The following is a 22,495-nucleotide window of genomic DNA, read 5'->3' as shown; positions in this document are numbered from 1 at the left end:
AGTCTGATAGAATAATCTGTTAAACCTATGGTCCTCCTACCCATTGTCTGTGACTCAAGTGCCAGAACACTGAGAAGCAGATCAGAACCCTATTTCTTGCAGAAGTCGGCTATTTTCAATATTAATAAATGTTTTAGACTGAAAAATGAGGAGCCCCCAACCAGGAGGATGGCCTGAGCGCGCAGTTTTCAATGTCCACGTGGGGTATTCAGCACCCCTGCTGACCGCCCGGCACTCGGCCCCCAGCTGTAACGGGCTGTCTGTCGTCTGTATCCGTGATGCCGTCATTTTTCAGATGTGACTAGAAGCTGGCAGCGACGGGAACTGCTGCGAAGAACCTTTGGCTTTGCAAAATAAATAAAGGGGAGAGACGCCGCTCTCTTGGCTGAGCCAATTCTGCTCGGCACCATGAATGTGGATTTTGGAATTCTGTTGAGCTGCGACGACGAGGGACCTTCGCAGGCATGTTTGTCTAGAAGATTCCGAGGCTGAAATGATGACGCGAGGCAGAGGCTGCAGTAGAGAAGATACGCGTGTCTGTGCATGGACGTCTTGATGAGATGCGGAGTCCGCCGTCCCACCCCCTTCGAATACCCAACACAGCCCTCGGCCCCTGGTATTATCCGTCATGAGCAGTTTCATTGAGTCGCTCCGTCACAGGCATTAAACGAACGAGCATCTTCTGGATCGGGCTGGTTCAGAAACCAGCATTAGTCAAGTCAGACAGCAGTTCCAACCAAGCCCCGAAAGGGGCTCTGCAGACCCCCGCTTGGGACTGGGTGCACATTAGTTTAATGCTTTGACTGGGTGGTTCCCTAAAGACACTCTTCTGATCAAGATGGTGGAGGCCTGGTGTGTTGATTACGTAGGGAGGGCTCATAACTTAATGACCTCGATTAACCCAGCCCTTTACATGGAGGGTAGGACCCGGCTGCAGGATCCCAGAGCCAGCAGGTTTGTGTCTCCTCTTGACACACTGCTCACCCTCGTTCAGAATCCATTTCCCCTGGGGTAAGATACACATTCCAGGACCCCCGTCTGGCTTCATCTTTTAGCCTTATTTCACGGGAACCCCATCCCGCAGGAGCGCCACCTGCCTTCTCTTGCCTCTGCACCAGCACAAGGTGTCCTGTGCCCAAGCATTCTCCCCCCTCGCCCCAGCTCATCAGAATCCTCACTGCCTTCAGCTGCTGCCCTCTCCTTGGTAGTGCTCCTTCCTGAAACTGGCTTCTGTCTCTGTTATGTCCCTCCTAGAATATGATGTCCTGGAAACAGATGGTGCTTGTTTTTGACTTTGTGACCTTGTTGCCCAACACAGTGCATGAATAACCCAATATTTTTATTTAAACCAGACCCACGATTTAATTGGAAAATCCCCTTTACCAGTGAAGAGTTAAACCTACTGTGCAATTTAGAATTTTAAAGGGATTGTCAAATGCCAGCACCAGAGAGCCAATCTGTGACAGAGGCAAATTCTTCTCCAAATCTTTCGGACCCTAAAACTGCCTCTAACGATTGTTGTCATTTTACTTTTGCTGAAAGTGATCTTTTGAACAATCACCATCAGGGAACACAACTATGTGTGCATTAAAATTGCTGTTCAATTAAAAATTGAATCGCTTTGCTTATGGTAGGTGATTAATAAATGTCTGTTGAATTGATTTTTGAGCTGGGCTCTGCCTCAGCATGGTTAAGCGGGATTATAAGACAAATGACATTAGTGAAAGGGGTAAATGAAGACATTTGGCTTGTGGGTGGCTGCTGTTGGCTTCCCTTTCTGAAAAGATGTTTCTAGGGTGTCTGGGGATGGTGACACAAAGTTCACATCTCTGTAGTGCATTATGGCTTAAAAGAAATGTCATATCTAAGAGAAAAATCAAGTATAAAACCAGGGAGGTAATATTCAGATATGTGCAGACTGTTAAATTGACCACTTGTGTCCATTTAGAGACTAAATATTACAAAAGGGGAAAAAACATTTATTTAGGGAATTGTAAGTTCTTTGAATTTCACATGAATGTTCTGCCCAGTCTCAATTTTAGCAGGGACCCTGGCTTAGTTGCCTTTTTAGCAGATTGAGTACAATTATACACTTTGATAGGAACCCTCGAGAGGTTTAAAACAAAGATCTTTTGGAAGTCTGAGAGGACGAGGTTTTTTACCATTAAGAGGGGATCAGCTTTAAATAATGGACACAAGACACAGTAACTTTAATAAGTCAAGACATACTAACATGTACTGTATAAATAAGGTGTACCATCTAGCTTACCATAATGGATATGGCCCATGGTAAAATGACTTCCTTCTTGGACTTTAGCCCATTTTGAACCAAATTCACTGAGCCAGAACTTTAGATTGTTTAACCAAAAGTCAAACCAAGTTCTTTTTATATGTTCATTAGCTTATTTTTTATTTAAAATAGCATTCAAAATGTACAGGACTCCATTCTTCTTCTAATTCACTTAAATTGATCAACTGTTAACTTTTCAGGACCAAGTTCTTTAGACAGCATTGTAGAAGATGTTACTCATCCCTGTAATCCAAATCCTTGTTCTGCTAATGAATTATGTGAAGTGAATCGAAAAGGATGTCAGTCTGGTGATCCATGTCTTCCTTATTTTTGTGTTCAAGGTAAGCAGGATATGTTTACTGATTTGTTCTTGAGATTTTGTATTTTAAACTACATCACAGAGGATAAGGATTCTTCCCAAAAGAACTTCATAATTTTCTACACTTTCTTTTAAACTTAACTTTCCCTCTCCTTTTGCTCTCAGTATATCTTTCTTGTTCTTTCACTAATGTTTTCTTTTTAAAATCTAAATTATATTGTCTCTCTACAATCAGTATTGAATGATTTAGCAATATAAAATGAAATTTTTGATCAATAAAATTTTTGCCAGCCAGTATTTCTTTGGCCTCTTTAAAGACTATTTGTTTATTGCAGTTTTCCCTCATTTTGTCCATTTCCTTTCTTTTAAAAAGAATTCTGCCCACTTCTATTTTTTCTTTGCCATATTAGTATGATTTTGTGCAAAATAAACAAAGAAGGATCTAGAGAAGAATCATTAAACTGGTAATGAAGTGCCTTTTAAAATTATGCTTCGAAGGAAAATCCTAAGGAGACAACATGGGTTAGCATAAAGAGCACAACCAGAATCAGAGGATCTGGGTTCAAATTCCAGTTCCATTTCTCTCTGAGTAATCTTGAACAAATCCTAGTTTTGTCATATGTAAAGTGGGATGGGGAGACTACATATATTTCAAATGAGTCTTTTAGATTTGAATCTTGTGAAATATCTGATACAGTAGAAAGGTCGACAGATTTAGAGTCAGAGAACTTGGTTTCATATGCTACCTCTGTCACTTACTGTGTAACTTACCTGTGTGGCCTAGGGTAGGCACTTGACCTTGCTGGGCCTCAGTTTCTACTTTAAAGAGTATGGAACTAGGTAGCCTCTAAAGTCCCATCTAGCTCTAAAGTTAATAATTTTGTGATCTTATATTTTTATGAGAGAAAAGTCATGATATCATTAAGGTTATGAAATTGTAGACGTTTTTATTTTATTCTATGAGAAGAGATTTTTTAAAACTATATTCAGAGAGGGGGCAGCTGGGTGGCTCAGTGGATTGAGAGCCAGGCCCAGAAATGGGAGGTCCTGGGTTCAAATGTGGCCTCAGACTCTTCCTAGCTGTGTGACCCTGAGCAAGTCACTTAACCCCCATTGCCTAGCCCTTACTGCTCTTCTACCTTCAAACTAATATGTTTCTAAGTCAGAAGGTAATGGTTTAAAAATTTTTTTTAATTTAAAATAAACTATATTCAGAGAAGCACAGGCCTTTTTGGAATGAATCTATTTTCAGAATTTTTTGAAGTCTACATTTAACTTAATTGAAAATTTTCTTATTAAAAACCAAGAAAGCTACTTTGGGATAGAAAAAGTATGTATATACATATACATATATCTCATAAATATTTATTTGTATATACACACACATGCATATATATATACATATAGGGGTGTATATATATGTGTGAATGTGTGTGTATATATGTGTGATCTATATTCACATTACATGTATATATATACGGTATATACGGTATACGGTAAATTGATATTTTTCTTAATCCCACTTAAGTGGATTTAAGTCATTCAATAATTCCAAGTTCTATTTCTAAATAATTTTACATGCTTATTTTCCAAATACTTGAAATGTAGATATAGACATTTCTCACTGTACATAAATTTGCATTACAAATTTGACTTTCATGTTTTACATTGTTTGCTGTCTTGGGGAATGAGGGAAGAAGGGAGAATTTGGAACTTAAAACTTTTTTAAAGGGTTAAAAGATTTTTTTACATGTAATAGGGGAAAATAAAACATTATTTTAAAAAATTCAATTTTACATAAAGAATTCTGAAAGAAACCTGCATTCCCAAAAAACCCTTTACATTAACTTTACTGTACCATGCTATGCTCTCTCTCTTTCCCCACCCCTGCCCCTCAGCTCTGTATTCTGAAACCTTGCCCAACTGAAAAAAAAAATCCCTTAAAAAAGCTCTCCAAGTAAAAGCAGAACAAGGGACATGTGGAGAATCCCCTCTGCTGCCTGATGGAGGCTTGGCTTGAGACGTCCAATGCCAAGAAAAGAGATGTTTGCCCTGCTTTGCCCACCACTTGTCCATCCCTGTGTGTCTGCCTTCCATCAGTTCAAACTTGGGGACTGCATGTCTGTAGCCCCTACTCTCATGTGTCGCCCATTGTCTCCTGTCTGTATCTGGCCCCTACGTGTCTGGCTCCCAGCATGCTCTTCTTCTTTGTTCCAACCCACATGTCATTGACCTCAGCCCCCGCGTGTTCTTCCTCCCTCTCTTGCTTTCCTGTCTCTATTCCCCATGTGTGTGTTCTTGAACCACCAGCCCCTTCCCTCCATGGGCAAGCGGCTCCTTCGTTCCTCCCTCCCTCCCTCCCTTCCTCACATAGGCAGGGAATTTGCATTATATAAAAATTGCTTTAACAGAGGTCTGTGGAATGGTCTACTTATGCAAAGTGAGAACTGGCTGTATTCTTGTTAAATCTTTGAATCTTCCCCCCACATGTAGAGAATATGTGCATTGGCTGAACGACAGTAATTTTGAACAGTTCTCAGCTATTACCTAGTGCTCTGTACAATTTAATTTGAGAGTGCCTCCAGTGATCCCATTTCTAGGCTTATATTCTAAGGAAGTCAAAGGCAGAAACAAACCTCCACATACCATAGTTCTAAGCTGCCATGACTATCGAAACATTCTTTGTGCTGGCTAATGACTAGAACAAAATAAGTGACTTACCAGCTTGGAGAATGGAGAATTTAAAAATATACAATATGTGAGTGTAATAAAATACTATCATATAGTATGAAATAGCAAATATGAAGAATTTATAGATGTATGGAAATGTGTTCAAAGAGCACATATAGATACATGAATTGATACAGGAGAAATTAAATTTGGCTTCCTCATCTGTAAAATGAGGACATCGCCGTCCTCTAAGATTTCTTCAGCTATGAATCTGTGACCCACTGGTCCTAAGCAGAACCCAGAGAACCATACACATAATAACTCTATTGATGTATAGGAAAATATAACTAAAAAATGTTGAATTCTGGTTAGTTTAAAAGCCATTGAAGATAGTGAAACAATTTCCTGTTCATTTCAGAGAGGCGTGTTATGTTATGACAAAATGCTGAATAGATGGCCAGATAGTCATTGTATCTAATGTTTTTGCTTAACAGATATTCATCACAAGAAAGACTTCAGTCAGAAGGTTGGAGGGAGTAGTATGTAGAACAGATTTTTTCCTCAAATACAAATGCACTAATAAATTAAGATTGAATTAACTTGAGGGGGCTGGAAGAGACATCTTTAGCTAAGGATATTAAAAGACAAACATCTTAGTCATCTGAAAATTGTGTATGAACCTTAAAAGCCACATATAACATAAAAGTCCTATTTTGATAAATGTTTTACAAGTCACAGGACAACAACTCTTTATTATTTTGCTCAGTTAAATTTTCTTTGTGTAGGTTGCAAATTAGGAGAAGCTTCTGATTTCATTGTCCGGCAAGGAACACTTATCCAGGTACCATCATCTTCAGGAGAAGTTGGTTGTTATAAAATTTGTACTTGTGGACAAAGCGGACTGTTAGAAAACTGTATGGAAATGCACTGTGTAGACCTGCAGAAGTCTTGTATTGTTGGAGGGAAAAGAAAAAGTGAGTGTTACTATTTTATAATCTTGAAGACTTGGGCTAGATTATAAAGAAGTCATATGAAAAGAAGCTTTCTTTCATACATATGGTTCTAAGTGGATTATGTACCAAGAAATGCCCCAGAAGAGATTGTAGCCATTCTGCAAATCAACCTTTGCTATTCTGCCATCTTCCTACATAAAATGTGATGATGTCATATGTTACAGAAGATATAAGGAAAAATGAATTTTCCTAAGTGTTTGAGTGCATGTGGGCATGCAGAATGGAACAGATTTAACTTAGTATGAAAATCAAAAGTAATATTTCAAGAACTCCCATTTTAATTCTACTTCATAAAACATACTACTATATATATTTTTAAATAGCTGACATGTATCTGGATGTATCTGGACAAACATCTTCATTTTTTTCTTCAAGGCCATGGAACATCTTTTAACATAGATTGCAATGTCTGCTCCTGCTTTGCTGGCAACTTGATATGTTCTACCCGCATGTGCCTAAATGAACACAGCTCAGAAGATGATCACCACACATTTACAGGTAATCAATCATTCAAGTCACAAGAATCAAGCTCTTCCTTCAGATATCTTGGACATACTTTTTTCCCCCTTGTGGGAGTTATTCTTGAAATTTTGATACCAGGGTAGCTGGGATGTTAGTTATTCTTAAAAACCAGAATGTGTAAAAAACATAATTTACACTAATGAATTTAAGGGCAAATAGATAGGAAAAGAGATAGAACCCAAGCTACTTAACTTAGCTGGGCCTCAGGTTCTTCACTTATAAAATTATAAAATGAAATCTCAGCGATCTCTCAGGCTCCTTTTAGCTCTATAAATTTTCCAAAAGGAGACATGGCAGAGGCATATAAATGATTGGATTGATTTTAGTTAGGTTGTCCTAAGGTAATAATTGGTAATATAATAATATTATATTATTATAAAATTTTATTATTTTTTTATATTTGTATTATTATAAAAAATAAGGTAATAAATACTTTTATAATGGTATTATCTTTAATCTAATCACAGGAGGAGTAAAAATAAAAACAATTGTATTTCAGAGCTTCTTCACTATTGAGAGGGGATCAGACTGAAACAGTTAATCATTAATTTCTTTGGTCACACCTCTGGGGTCCCCCACACTGGGGGTTGGGGTGATGAATTTCCACTCTGAGTATAGTCTGAACAAACCCCATTTGGGGTATTTTAATGTGAGTTTTCATTTGCCTCATTAGGATTATTATTATCTCTATAATTGTTTCTATTATTATTATTATTTCTAAAATTACTGTTATTTCTAAAGTTACCATTATTTCTAAAATTTATGTTATTGAGTACCTGATTCCATTTTCTGCAGTTTAACATTATGACCCCTTTTTCCACATAAGTGACATGTTAGTGTTAAGTAGGGATATTTTGAGTTCCTGATTGATTGAATTAAAGATTGTTGGTTGATTTTATCAAAATAAACAGAGAGTTAATTCTCTCTTTACCAGCCCCCCTGTGATTCTACTGGGAGACAAGCTTGTTGAAATCTACTTACTCATGCACGATCACTAAAAGGAATAATCATTAATCAGGCTACTTTGGTGGCATATACCAAAGAACTCCCTTATGTTTATAATTTTTTTAACCTCTGGAAGTAATTACCCAAATTTACTAACCCAGGAAAATTTTCTTCCATTATCAATAACCTAAGCTAATTTTGCATATAGTATGTTCTATTTCTCATGCCCAGACTTTGCAAAAAATTGTCAAAATAAGCCCATTCCTGTTAACATAGGCTGTCAGAGACTTCACGATCTTAGACTAAAACTGGAAAGCTGACCTTGAAGGTCACCTCATTCAACCTTCTCATTTTACTGATTAAAAAAGAGACTACAAGGTGAGGGGATAAGAAGATGAGTAGTAAGCGCAGGATTTGAACTAAGGTTCTGGGACACAAGCTAACATCTTTCAGCACCCCTTTCTGTCTCCCTATATACCTGACCCCAACGAGCTCTCTCAGCTCTACTTCTCTAATGTATCCTAAAGTCTTAAACAAGGCATTCACGTTGTCTATATCTCTAGTTGAGATTAAGACCTTCACTTCCCCATTTCCAGGTTGAAAGAAGGTAAAGGAGCTGTCTGATGACCCAAGTAGCTCCACTTCCCTCTGCTTGTAGATACTATAGAGAACAGCTGATTTGGGGTCGGGCACTGGGGATTGGGTTTAGGGGTAGCATGGTTGCTAGGTCTGGAAAAAGACCAAGAGAACCTAGTCTGCAGTTTCTCTCTCTTCCCAGGCGGTGGCAGCACAGAAAAGACAAGCTTCTAGAGGGCTAAACTACCCTTTCCCATGGAGAACACCAAAATGTCCATATATTTGCTGTGTTTTGATTCTGATTTTACCATTTACTATTCTTTGGCTTACCTCGACGTAAGCTGTGGACAGACAGACAGACCCAGGAGCTCTACCCTGCTTTAGATCACCATTTGGGGTCTCAATTTCCTTATCCATAAAAAGACAAGGAACTAAACAATCTCTGAAGGTCTAAAAGTTCTATTCCTTCAAGAGCCTAGTCTGGAAGTCCCAGGTTTTAAAGAGACCAGATCATTTGGGCCACAGAAAGTAAGGAGGACTATGTAACTCATCATTCCTGAGGAGGACCTGTAATCAATATCGATTGGAGTCCGCTCCTGTCTGCTTCAGGCTTCGGGTTTAAGGTTTTAAGCCCCGTGGACTCCAGGGGAAGAGCCAGGAGGCTTTACATTGCCCAAAGGATTGTCAGCCTATTAGGGAATTCAGCAGTAATACCCTGCCCCCAACCCAGGCACCCTAGGTAGAGAGAAGGTAAAGGAGAGCTGGAGGAAGGGGTGCTCACCAGCTCTCCAAGTATTGACCTCTCATTTAATGTAGCATTTTGTCAGCTGTTGTGATGGTTGTTTCAGGGCAGGAACAAACATGGAATTTGGAAGGGGGGGCATTTTCCAGAGTTTTCTAATCACAGCATGTATGGGAAATATGCAAGTAAATGTGATGATTGAATCTTATTGTTTTCAGGTCTACCATGCAACTGTGCAGATCAGTTTGTCCCAGTGTGTGGACAGAATGGACGCACTTATCCAAGTGCATGCATTGCACGATGTGTTGGTCTTCAGGACCATCAATTTGAATTTGGATCATGTGTCTCAAAGGATCCGTGTAATCCTAATCCCTGTCAAAAATCTCAAAGGTACTTCAAAAACTTCATACTCTATTTTTCAATTACTGCTTTAAAGTAGAACATATAGTATCATGGGAACTTTATTGCTTTCCGAGACTTCAATTTTAGGGAAAAGGATTAAACTGCCGATGAAAAAATATGCTGGTATTTGTTCTTTGACAGTTTGCAATATAGCTTCCTATCTGGGTTTAAAATTCAACTTAAGCTTGTTTTAATTGTGATTTTTCTCCATGCAGTGGGCAGAAGTCATTTATTACATTTGAACATTCTAGAGCTTTTAGTTTCCTTTTAAAAGACGACTGGGATTTGAGTTCTTTTTGGTTCACTTAAACTCCTAAAAGTCTTGATTAGGACATATCATAATAATACAACTGGTTCCTTACAAGTATTTAAAATTTAAGTAATTACAAATCAGTCCTAAAAGTTAATTTCCATGATTTGCCAGGCTTTCTCACATGTTAAAGGAGAAACAATTATTGGCCAGCCATTTGGAAAATATATGACTTGGAATCTGAACCAGAAGGCATCATAAGGAAAAAATGGGGTTGTTTGACCTTCCCTATATGTACACTGTCCTCAACTCTCCTTCTATATTTTCCTCTAATTCTAATTCAGATTTTAAATTTTAATTTTCATATTAAATTCCTGATAATTTCTCCTTCATTGTTAATCATTATGAGTTGTACTAAGTATTCTTTTCTTTGCACTAATTTTGAAATCATTCTTTAGATTTTCTGGAGCTAAACTATATCTAACACTACTTTAATTCAATATCCAAATCATTTTAGAAGGAATTTATAGTTCTAAAGGCATTTTATGGTTTTAAGTAAATTATGCCCAAATGTAATGCAAATAATTTCTCCTTAAAATTTAAAATTGATACTATTTTTATTAGAAATTTCCTATGTTGTATGAGACTCTCTGCCAGAACATTGGTCATCATATGATGGATTTTTTTGACCATAAGTAATGAATTCGTTTATTCTACAGATATTTTAAAAACGCCAGTTGTGTGCCAGAACCTAGGAATTCATAGACAAAAATTCAAATAGTCTCTGAACCCAAGGAGTGTGTGTTCTACTAGTGGAAAACAGTATATACACAGATGAATAAATTTTAAAATATATATTTTGAGGAGTAACTGCAAAGAGCAAGTAGGAAGGCCTTGTTTAGGAGTTGTCACTTGACCCAAATTTGAAGGGATCTAAGAATTCCAAGAAGGGGAGTAAGGAGAGAAAATATTCCAGAAAGGCACAATCAATTAATCAATAAACTTTGTTAAGCACCGACTACATGCCAAGCACTGTGCTAAGGCTAGGAATGCAAAAAGAGACAAAAAATAGACCCTTCCATCAGGGAGCTCACAATCTAAGGGGAGAGACAGTATGCAAACAAATTTGTACAAAGTGAATTGTAAACAAAAGAAATAGGAAATAATTAAAAGAAGGAAAGCACTAGAATTAAATGGGTTTGGATAAGGCTTCCTGTAGAAGGTGAGATTTTCGTTGGGACTTAAAGGAAGCCTGAGAGATTGGTAGTCAGAGCTGAGAAAGGAGGATACTCCAGAAATGGAAAACAACCAGAGAAAATGCCTGGAGCCAAAAGTTGGAGTGTCTTGTTTTTAAAAAAGCCAGGAGGCCAAGGTCACTGGATCAAAGAGTATGTGACAGGAAGTAAGAAGTAAGAAGATTGGAAAGGTGGGGTCTGGGATAGGTTATGAAGGGCTTTGAATGCCAAACAGAACATTTTGTATTTAGTCCTGAAACAACAGGAAGCCACAGCAGTTCTTGGAGTAGAGGGAGTGATAAGGTAGGACTTTTGTGCTTCAGGAAAATCACTTTGGTGGCTAAATAGAGAATGAATTGGAGTGGGAAGAGACTTGAGGCAGGAAGACCCCTAGCTAGCAATGTCAGGAGAAAGAAGGCATTTGAAGAGATATCTTGCACAGAAGTAGGACATGAAATATGTAGAGAGAATAAGGCAGTTTGGCTTTTGGAGCTTGGAGATTCTCGAGGGCACTGATATCAAACCTGTCTGGAAAGATGGCTGGCACCAGTCATTATAGAGTTTTAAATGCTAGACAGCTTTTATTTCATTTGGGGGGTAATAGAAGAACACTAAGATTTCTTGATCAAGGGCTAGGCCAGTAGGGAAAATGGATTGGAGAGGAGAGAGCCTAGCAAGAGGGAGACAGCGAAGAGGCTATTGCAGTGGGTCAGATCTGATGGGGACCTAACATAGAATCATGACTGTGTGAATAAAGAGAAGGGGATAGAGATGAGGGAAGTTGTTGAGGCAAATCAACAAGATTCAGAAACCAATCCAATATGTGAGATAAGAGAGTGAAAGGTCAATATTAACTTCCACGTCATGATTGGTCAACTTGAACAACTGGAAGAATGATGATGTCTTTACCAGGAATAGAGAAGATGAAAAAATGGTTTTGGAGACTATATGGTGAGTTCCATTTTAGTCCTGACAAATTTCAGATGCCTAAGAGACCTACAAGAAGAAATGGCTAATCTGGAACTATGCGCAAAGGGCTTTGAAAGATTGCCTGCCTTTTGACCCAGCCATACCACTGCTGGGTTTGTAACCCAAAGAGATAATAGGGAAAAAGACCTGTACAAGAATATTCATAGCCTCTAGGAAATAAGAGATTGTTGGTAATCAGTAGAGTCCAGTTCAGATGAGCTGTCTTGTCAGGGGTTGATCAAACATTACTCAAGATATTAGAGGATTAGAGTTAGGGTTGATCAAATAACAGTAAAGGTATGGAGCAATTTGGTCTGTGTTGAAAGTGTAACCACATTGGAGAAATCCTGGATCTTTTGAAGTATCAACTTCAGATTCTCGGTCAACCTTGAATGGTAATAAGTGGGCCATTAATTCATCAACTATCCCAAAAAGCAGACGTGATGAGTAGTTCTCTGTAATAGAGTGCTTTTGTTTTTCTTTTTAGATGCATACCAAAACCTCAAGTTTGCCTGACCACTTTTGATAAATTTGGATGTAACCAATATGAATGTGTGCCTCGACAACTCAGCTGTGATCAGATTCGAGATCCCGTTTGTGATACAGACAATGTTGAACATAACAACCTCTGCACTTTATACCAAAGAGGAAAAAATGTGTCTTACAAAGGCCCGTGCCAGGTACAATGATATGATTTCTTGTTTTTCCCCTTTTTCTTATTGTTATAACAAAATATACAAATTCCTTAGAAGACTGAAATAAGTTTATGCTTTCTGGAAGCACATATATTTGGGAGCATCTAGCAAACACATTTTTGAACAAGTGAGTTATGTAACTCCATTATATTCAGTCAGTGAATAAAAATGTTTTTAGAAGTAGCCACATGGTTCAGGGACTAGAACACTGAGCACTTGGAGTCTGGACAACCTGAATTCAAATTTGGACTTGGATGCCTACTAGCTATGTATGTGAACTTGGACAAGTTATTTACCTCTGTCTCAGTTTCCTCAGATGTAAAGTAGTAACAATAATAGCATCTACCTTCCAAAGTTGTGGAGATCAAATGAGATGATATTTATAAGGTGTATAGCACATTGTAAGTGCCTATTCCTTTCCCTACCTCTTCTAAGTTTTAAGATAATGCTAAATTTTTTGCTAGCTCTTCCCAATTTTTGAAAACATCTTTCATATGCATCTATATTATTGGAGTCAACATATATTGTATTAGTCGAACTAGATCATACCCCTAAAGTGAAGTTTCTTTCAAAAGAAAAAAAGCATATTAAAAATAATTACATAAAATTACAAACTTGTCACTTATTTAAAACCCTTCTTTGATATTTATTATTTGTGGTATTTTTACAGTATTTATAGGTCACATTCAGGCTTTATACATGCCAGATCCTAGATAGGAAGCGCAGGTTGTGTGCTCTGGCCAGTGTAGAACATCTGTGATGAAAATACCAGGGGCACTTCCAAAGATAGGACTCCCTTCATTAGGAACCATTCATATCTGCTGCGAACTAAGGAATAAAAAAGGAATTCCTTCCTTTAAACTATGATCTTGACAGTGAAGTCTGTCACCTTCTTCTCTGATCCCCTTCTGAAGTCATCACATGACATTCAGCCAGATATTTAGAAAGCAAGAACTACTTCTCTATAGTAGAAGGAATATTAGGATACAAATTACAAAACAAGCAGGCAAATGACAGGTCAGTATTCTAGTTGTAGAATCAGCTTAAAATATCTCTCTTCTCAATTCTGCTGTCTTTACTCCCAAACTAGCTTTGTCAAGCTTTGGTCCTTGAGAAAGACAGCTTCTTTCCTTCTAGCATCAATTACATGACATAGAATCAGGTCCAAATGGTTGACCTCAAAATCAGCTAAAACCTACCCAGGTCAGTTTCTTCTCATCCTCTCGCTGGCACAGACAGACTTTTCCAGGATCCTCGCCTAAATCAGTAGCTTACTCTTCAAATTCTGACTAAATTTGTGCTTTGTTCTTATTTTGCCACCTTTCCCCCCCTTCATTTCCTCTGGTTCTTCCTAGTTGCACAACCCCATTACTCAAGTCCACCCTGTCTATCCCTCCAGAGTTCTCTTCCCTACTGGATCCATTGCCCCAGATGAAGTTGCAGTTATAAAGCAACTGCATTTAAGTAAGGTCAAGATCACACATATCTGAGGGAGTTAGTCCCATTTACATTCATCTTATGAATGTCCTTCTCAAATCCTAACACCAGTGAAATAAGTGACCTGGATACTGCTTTGTTTTTTTTGACAAAATTATCTCGTTTATCATGCAAAAAGGGAAATAATTATAGTATGCTACCATTCAGGATGCAGGCACATTGCATTAATTACATTTCATTCGTGTAAAGAGCTAGATCTCTTTTTCCACTAATCCCCTTAGTTTTAGCATACAAAATGTTGACCCTTGTAACTAAATTACAGTGACCTGGGTAAGATCTACAAGACATAAAAGTCAGAAGGGATTACTGCAGCCCAACTCAGCTGCTTTCCTTCTGCTGCTATTTTAATTACTGCGTGTACTCGTTACCTTGTTTTAATATACCTAGTAACTTGGAGTGATGTTGTGATGATTAAGATGAAAGTGAAAACACCAAGCAACTGAAATGTTTCTTCTGCACTATGTGTAAAGAAGATGCGTTTCTCCAGTTGCCTTATTCTCAAAAGGTTACAATATCCTATCAAGTGCCTGCTATGTGCTTGCAACACTATGAAATTACGCTTGATAGATATTAAGAGATGATAGGACTTAGAGCTGGAAGGGATCTTAAAGATCGTCTCTCAAGTCTAATTTCTAACATTTTACATTGAAGGAGGCCCAAAGAGTTTAAGTGATTTGCCTGAGGTCACCAGATTTGGAACTGAAGAAAGAGAATCACAGAATCTCATTCTTGGAAGGGACCTCAAAGGTTACCTAGTTTATCCAATACAACCCACATCCATGCAGGAATGGTCTTTGTAACATCCCTACACATGGTTAGTTTCTAGCCATTTTACTCAACAATTTAGCATTCTCTCTAATATTATATTTTAAGCATATAAGAATTAAGAGAATTTTTTATATTGAGACCTTTGTGAAAAAGATATCATCAAATCTACTTGGAATGGTTTAGATGAAACCAATTTTGAGACAAAAAAGGATAATGGCAATTAGTATTGTTATCACTATGATCAGTATTAGTAATCACCATGCTTGGCATTTATATGATGTCTTATAGTTGTAATGTGCTTATTTTGTCTTATTTCTTCATTTGGCATTCCTAGGAATAGTACAAGTATTGTCCCCACTTTACAGACAGGAAAACTGAGTTTCTGGAAAGTAGAGTGACTTGCCCAAAATCATACAGCTAGTTAAATGGCATTTGTAGAACTAGTACCAAGGTTCTCTGACTCTGCATATGGTACAGAAGCACTGGAATTCTTTTCCCTCTCTACATTTGTTTAGCTCATTACATGACAATAAAAATTGATCTCCTATCAGTTTGATTCTTTATGTCATGTCACTCTAGCTCTAGACTACAGCTGCCTTAAAACTTGGTTCCCTGTTTCACAATGACAGAGTAGACTTTTCAGTTCTTAAGTATTTAAGAGTTAAGTGATTAAACAAAAAAAAATACATATTACATATGTTAATTACATTACATATGTATTATACAAAGTAAATTAAGTGGTTAAACATACATATAGGTTAGATGATTTATGATTTGCTTCTATTATTACGGAAAATAACTGATAAACACCAGCAAACGCAATCCTAATGCAAGAAATAGTATTTGTACAATCTTACTAGTTCACAATGGATGAACACTTATCAGCAGAGCCAGAGAACAGTGAGAAAGTAATCTTTCTAGAGCAGCTTTGACGTCCAGTTTGACGGACCCGTTGATAAAATGTAGAATCTCTCTGGAATTCGCCTCTGTGTCTTTATTTTCCCTGTGAAAAAGAATAAATTCCCAGAAGATCTTTTTGGGGGGAGGGGAGAATTTCCACTATGATTAAAGTTAAATATAAATCATTTTTTATTTCAGCCCTTCTGCAAATCAGCAAAGCCTGTTTGTGGACACAACGGCGAAACCTACAGTAACGTGTGTGCTGCCTACTCCGACCGCGTAGCTGTGGACTACTCTGGCCCCTGTCAGGCTGTAGGAGCTCTCTCCGAATACAGCTCTTTCACAGAGTGTGCTGCCGTCAAATGTCCTCCTCTCCCAGCAACTGGATGCAAGCCCGTCATCTCACCTGGTGGGTTCGTGAAGGTTCCTACATGCTAGTTATTGGCAGTTTAACACCCAGATGCTACGGCAAATAGCAAACCAGGGCTTACATGTGACCTTTCTTTCTTAATGTGATAGCCCACGTCAGAGGTCATGCTTAGACTTCCAGCAGCATATAGATCATCCGTACAGCCTCGTACCGGGACTGCTTATTCTACAGTATGTTTTAATTGCTTTATTTTCATCGGTTTCTGTTGTGCAGGTGCTTGTTGCCCATTGTGTGCGGGGATGTTGAGAATTTTATTTGACAAGGAAAAGTTGGATACAATTGCTAAGGTAAAGACTTAAAGAAAATATATTAGAAATTTTAAGAAAGCCGTGCCTTCTTTTAAAACGATTTGGTAAAGTCACTTGAGTAATTAGGCTTTTCTTTGTTTCATCTGGAAAGGTGAACTTTTCATAGACTATTTGAGCCAAGGATGTTAGATGCCATCTAAGCCAACTGCCTCATTTTCCAGAAAGGAATGCAGGTTCATTATTAGTCATTCGCTTTTTCTTAAACTATGTTTACTGAGAAAGAAGAAGACAAAATGGTCCTGAATTTGGGTAAATTTAATATCTGTGATGGTCATAATTAAACTTTAATAGCTCGGGGCCTCTGATAACCAGTACCTTGGCAGAATGTGTCTCTGTTGACAGCAGATCCCAGACTGATTTGTTTGACTTTGGATTCTTCTCACCAGGAGGGGCTGTTAGTCTATCAAAAGACCCTTAGTGATCCGTCTCCCCTGAGTCACAGCTATCCTAATGTCTTTGCTCAAAAAAATCCACACAGAAGCTTGTTGATTTTGGCTAGATGCCGGGACAGAATGGAATAAGTATCTCCTTAAGCTCCCACGAGTCCAAGCGCCCCATGATTCTAAGGCTCTGAAGAGTCTAGATAGTTGTTATTTCTTCTCACAACAATGAAACGTCCCCAACAGAGTGCCTGTGCAGCTAACCCATTTCTTCACCATAAAGCTATCCCCCATGTAAGTCTTCTATGTATACAACTATTGCTTCTAGTATATCATTCCCCTTTTCACCACTGACCCCCCAAAATGTAGATGTGCCAATGTTGCTCAACATACCCATGGTGTTTTAATAAAAACGCATTTATATAAGGCAATTATGAATCATCTTCCTATACACCCAGCTCAAAAGATTCCTTTCAAAGAAATGGCATTGGATAGAAGATTTCTCCTTGCTAGTTCACGTGATTGGGCCTATCAAAGGCCTCCTAATAACAAGTACTTATAAGATCAAATTTCATGTTTACTCGAAGAATCTCAAAACATGCTCTGAACCGACAAACTAATGAAACATGGTTTTGTGCGGCATATGAGCCAGGACTGCAGTTAATTTAAAATGTGTATCTTTTTCTAGGTAACAACCAAAAAACCCATAACTGTTCTCGAAATACTTGAGAAAATTCGCTTACACATTTCAGTTCCGCAGTGTGACGTCTTTGGCTACTTAAGCATTGAATCAGAAATAGTGATTCTGATCATACCTGTCGATCATTATCCAAAAGCATTACAGGTAAGATTGAACATTGAGCAGTAATGAAATATGCATTGTTGGAGGAATTCAGTGAATCTGGAGCAATTCAACCATATCTATATTGAAGTTGTTCTAATAAATCAAACCAGAATACAAATTGTAGCCCAATAGAAGTGACTCATACCAGGAATATTTTCATCAAGAACAATTTGAATAGCAGATAGAGCCCTGGAAATAGTAGATTGAGCCACTGCACTTTGGCATGAGAGCTACCAGTGCAGGAGACATTTCAGGATCAACTGATTGTAAGAAATATTTATTAAATTATACACAGTTTTCAGTTTACATGAAGGGGCTCCTCCAGAAGTTTCTGTATATGACTCCTGGAAAAAAATGGTGCAGGTTCCTCATAAGTGATATGTTTCTGTCCCCCAGGATAGGTCAGTAATGCCTTCCTAGAAATAATATAGAGGACTAAGGGATGGAATTGTTAGAAGATTGCTTTTTAAAGAATATGGCAGAATTGAAATTGTCTTTGTATAATCACATAGAACAGGGATTCACTTGGAAGAAAAGGAATCCTTTAGTTGACTTAGTTGTAATATTGAGTCCCTAGAGGAGCAGTCCAGCCCCACAGAAGGAGGTAACCTGGGAGTACAGACCTCTAAAGGAGCCAAATTGATACCATCCCCCCAACGGGACTCCCATGGAAGAAAGGCTTTGGCCAGTGAACCACGTGATGCTGAGTGAATGGGAATTTTAATGCCTTCATGCCCTAGGACAGTTTATGCATGCAAGACATCTATGATCTGACCTGATAATACATGTATAATCCAAATCAAATTCCTTACTATCTTCAAGAGATGGAGAGAGGGAGATAATTTGAATCTTAAAATTTCAGAAAAATGTATGTTGAAAATTGTTATTACATGTAACTGTGAAAATAAAATATCTTTGAATTTAAAAATTTAATTATATAGATGACTTAGATCTAAAAATGGGTGCTCATGCCAACATTGTCTATTCCATAGAAAATATTCCTGGTGCTGCTTCTGGCCATTGTGGTTTTTCTGATATAAGAGGCTTTCTCTGAAATGTACCCTGACATTACCTTTATTGTATGAATTGTACTTTTAAGATTGTATTCTTTTATGTTTTTATTATTTGTAGCTCTTTGTCCAAACTTACTTATGCTAGAATTATTTAAAGATTATTTTAATGGTATAAGATCTCTTAAGAAAATTTTGAGACCTCATCATCAAAGGAATGGGATATAGCAAGAATGTTTATATTGGGCTGGACAGCCTTTACTTTGGGGAGGATTATTCTTGAGCTCATCATTGGTCTAGCTTTCTTGTTACCTGAGACCTAAAAGGCCCAACCTATAAAGATTTGGTATAAGATTTTTAATAGGATTCCAAACAGAGAAGAATAGCCATTTTATCTGAATTTCTCTATTTTTAGCCCTTTGTATTATACCTTCTTTATCCTATGTTACTAGTAAAGCCATTACATTTTATGGTACATAAATATCTCATTGCATTCTAACCTTGAGCTTTAATCACTGGAGTGACCTGAATTAAGTCTTGTATGCCTGTTTGCAAATTTGGCAAGATCAGTTTAAAACTTAAGTGAATCCGTGTGATTTTACTTATTCACAATCTTTTTTTTTCTTCTTCTCTCTCAGATCGAGGCTTGCAATAAAGAAGCAGAAAAGATCGAGTCACTGATCAATTCTGATAGCCCAACTCTGGCATCACATGTTCCACTTTCAGCACTAATCATCTCCCGGGTCCAGGTTTCGAGTAGCCTTCCATCTGCTAGCACAAAAACTCTGCCCCTCTATGGTTTCTTCTTCTTCAGCATTGAACTTGTCTTATTAGTTTTGCATGGCACATAACTGCTTACAGAACGTGCAAAACAAGTTGTCTATGAAATATTTCTTTATTGTGAAAGACATTAAGGACTGATGGTCTTTGTGATGGCAATCACCAAGTAAAAGCACATGTCACTTCAGTAATTCACCACACAGTATTTTTCTTTTTTTAAGTCATGCTTTTCTTTATCAAATTTTGTCCATTTTTAACAAGCACGAGATAGAAAATGGATCTTCAAAGTCACATCTTAAAAAATAGATCTTTGATGTTGCATCACTAAGTGGACTTGATCTGAAATTTGCTTCGAGTTGTGCCCTGCCATTGGGAAAATCTGGTCTATGTAGGGAATGAGATGCTGTTACCCACTTTGAGGATGCTGTTTTTGTTTTGTTTTGTTTGCTTTATAAAAGGATTCACTTCATGGAAGGATTCCTTGCTGGGTTCCTTTAATAGGAAAGTTGCCCCAGTGTTTTTCAGTACTTGTTTACATATCAGCTACTTGAACCAGAAGTTTAGATACAAAGAAATATAGTATTCGTAGTCACTGCTGACTCAAGATGAGAAATAAAGGTAAAATATTTCTGAAATGATCATGTTAAGTCAGTGGAAAATATGAGACTTTAAACAAATTAATTGATACCTTATAGAGCTATACAAGAGCACATCTCTTAGTTTAATAAGTAAGGTACCCTTCTAGAGTTAAGTGGCTCATTATATCCTGTAGCCAGGTATGTCACTGACAGGTTTCTGACTTTTGTGAAAGGGAAAAATCCTCTAAAATACATACAAAGTAAGATTAGTTTTAAGCAATAAAGAAAGCATCTTGCCTTATGCAATTTCCTATGACTCAAACCTAATTTGAGTGGAAATGGTCAGCTGCACCAACAGGGTTTTTTTAAACGTCAGTCTTAAAACAAATTGCTGCTACGTAAATAATTGCCAAAAAGTGAAGTAATTAATTGTTCGTGTAAATAATACATGATCCTTATATTTCTTATATTTTATTATGAAGAAAACTAATAGCCATGTTTTAAAGATGACAATCATAAGTGTTTTTCCGGTACTTTTTTTTTTCATGAAGATACATTGTCTTTATAGTATGTCCACTGTAGATACTGTGTATTATGCCTTATTCCTTGTTGCAATTTTTACATTTTGTTTTATATGTATGTATAAATGCTATCCTAAATATTAAAATGTTTTTGCATGTTGTTTAATGAATTTTACACTTAAATGTGTTTAAATATTTGAAATAAGCTATACAATTTAATACTTATTTTATGCACCTGAATTTACATTCCACATGAAGCTTTTTTTTTTCAGTATTAGCCAACTTTTGAAGACTTTATGGATATAATTATTTTTTGCCAAAATGATGTTTAAAGTAGGCACTTTGGAAATATCCATATGCTATGTAGCATGTTTGTAACACTTGCTCTTATCTGTATAAATATCTACAATGCAATGTACTGGGCAGCTTTTCTATTTTAATAAAACAGTTACTTCCTCATGTGTCTGAATAACTGGAAAATCTCTTGAGTTGTTGAAATCTAAAGAATAAAAATAAAAGAAATAATCTGAATTGAGCAAAAGGTTCTCATATATTATCATAGTTTTTGGAAAACCCTTGGTCTGATTAGATATAGGTAAGGATGAGTGATTGATTTAGAAAATCATGTTTCAACATTTCCTGTAGGGCAGTGATGGCAAACCTTTTAGAGATGGAGTGCCGGGCCCTGCCCCTACCCCACTCCCCCAGACCTAGTGCCCTGCCCAGACAAGGGAGGGAGTAAGTTTTCCCATTGGGCTGCTGGGCAGAGAGACAAGGGAAGTGAGGAATGTCCTCAGGTGCATAGAGAGGGGGAAGGAAACAGTTCCACCCCAAGTCCCTTTGGCTTTCTAGTAATGAACTCTGGTGGGAGGCTGCAGGCATACCCACAGAAAGGGCTTTTCATGCCCTTTTGGCACATGTGCCATAGGTTCACCATCACTGCTCCAGGGGATCTGTGCCCAGGCCTTTCAAGGAGAGGACTAGAGAAAAGGGGTTTGTGAGAGGAAACCACTTAGCCTCTGACCTGTTTCTGGTTGTAAATTCCTGACAAGTGCTTTAAAAAATGCCTTCTGGTTGAATACAAATCTAATTCCGACCCCATTCAATACTTCTCTTTTTGGAAAAGGTGAAAGAGCTCCAGGGTAGTGGAGTGGCTGAAGCTTTGGTTCACCTACCCAGTCAGCTATTTTGCCAAAACCCTGATGCTAGGCGAGTTCTTCCCTCAGTATACTATTTAATACTGACTATTCTTATTTTGACCATCTTGCTAGAGCCTTAGTCTGCCTTTCTTTGGATTTCTCAAAAAGGTAAAGATCCTCTGGAGGCTATTGGACTTCCATGCCTACCAGTGCCTGCCTGATTCTTCATGTTCACATTATGATGAGATATTTAATCTGAAAATTAGGTAAGCAAAGAAGCATTCAATTACTTCCATTTGACTCTGGAATGTATTTATAATTCTGGGCAATGGTTTTCCTTCCCTCATTTTGTCTGATACAGACTAACACAAGAGGTCTTCCCTGCCTGTATCTGGGATGAAGATTAGAGGAATGAGACAACAGAAAGAAGAGAAACTGACCTGGGAATCAAAAATATTTGCTCCTGGTTGTGGCTTGATTATCGGTTTCCTATCTGATGAAATTTAGGATGCCCCCAGATTAAGGAGAAAAGTACAAATGGAAATAAGATTTATGCCATCATTAATTCTACAGTGACAAAGAAAAGCAGTGATGTGAGTATGGAGGTAGGGCTAAAAAGAAAGGAGCAAGTAGTCTGAATTTAATTTGAAGGATCAGAGCTTTTTGGGGAGGAAGGCCTGGAGCATCAAAGGAGGAAGAGGGAACAAAAAGC

The 22,495-nt window shown here is 37.7% G+C and overlaps 1 protein-coding gene across 3 annotated transcripts in view; it reads left to right on the top strand.

Annotated features, from left to right (window-relative positions):
* RECK (reversion inducing cysteine rich protein with kazal motifs) overlaps positions 1-21,103 on the top strand; it is a 75,560-nt gene extending 54,457 nt beyond the window's left edge. For all 3 annotated transcript variants that reach the window (XM_007497984.3, XM_016423794.2, XM_056806722.1), the window contains 9 exons: positions 2,491-2,631; positions 6,065-6,253; positions 6,668-6,790; positions 9,296-9,467; positions 12,421-12,613; positions 15,992-16,202; positions 16,437-16,510; positions 17,600-17,755; positions 19,404-21,103. In XM_007497984.3, the coding sequence (XP_007498046.2) occupies positions 2,491-2,631; positions 6,065-6,253; positions 6,668-6,790; positions 9,296-9,467; positions 12,421-12,613; positions 15,992-16,202; positions 16,437-16,510; positions 17,600-17,755; positions 19,404-19,616 (1,472 nt within the window). In that variant the 3' untranslated portion in view covers positions 19,617-21,103. The remainder of the gene's footprint in view (positions 1-2,490; positions 2,632-6,064; positions 6,254-6,667; positions 6,791-9,295; positions 9,468-12,420; positions 12,614-15,991; positions 16,203-16,436; positions 16,511-17,599; positions 17,756-19,403) is intronic.
* The last annotated feature ends 1,392 nt before the right edge of the window (positions 21,104-22,495 follow it).

Source organism: Monodelphis domestica, chromosome 7 (assembly GCF_027887165.1).
Source record: "Monodelphis domestica isolate mMonDom1 chromosome 7, mMonDom1.pri, whole genome shotgun sequence".
NCBI lineage: Eukaryota > Metazoa > Chordata > Mammalia > Didelphimorphia > Didelphidae > Monodelphis > Monodelphis domestica.
This window is presented reverse-complemented; position numbering and strand designations above follow the sequence as displayed.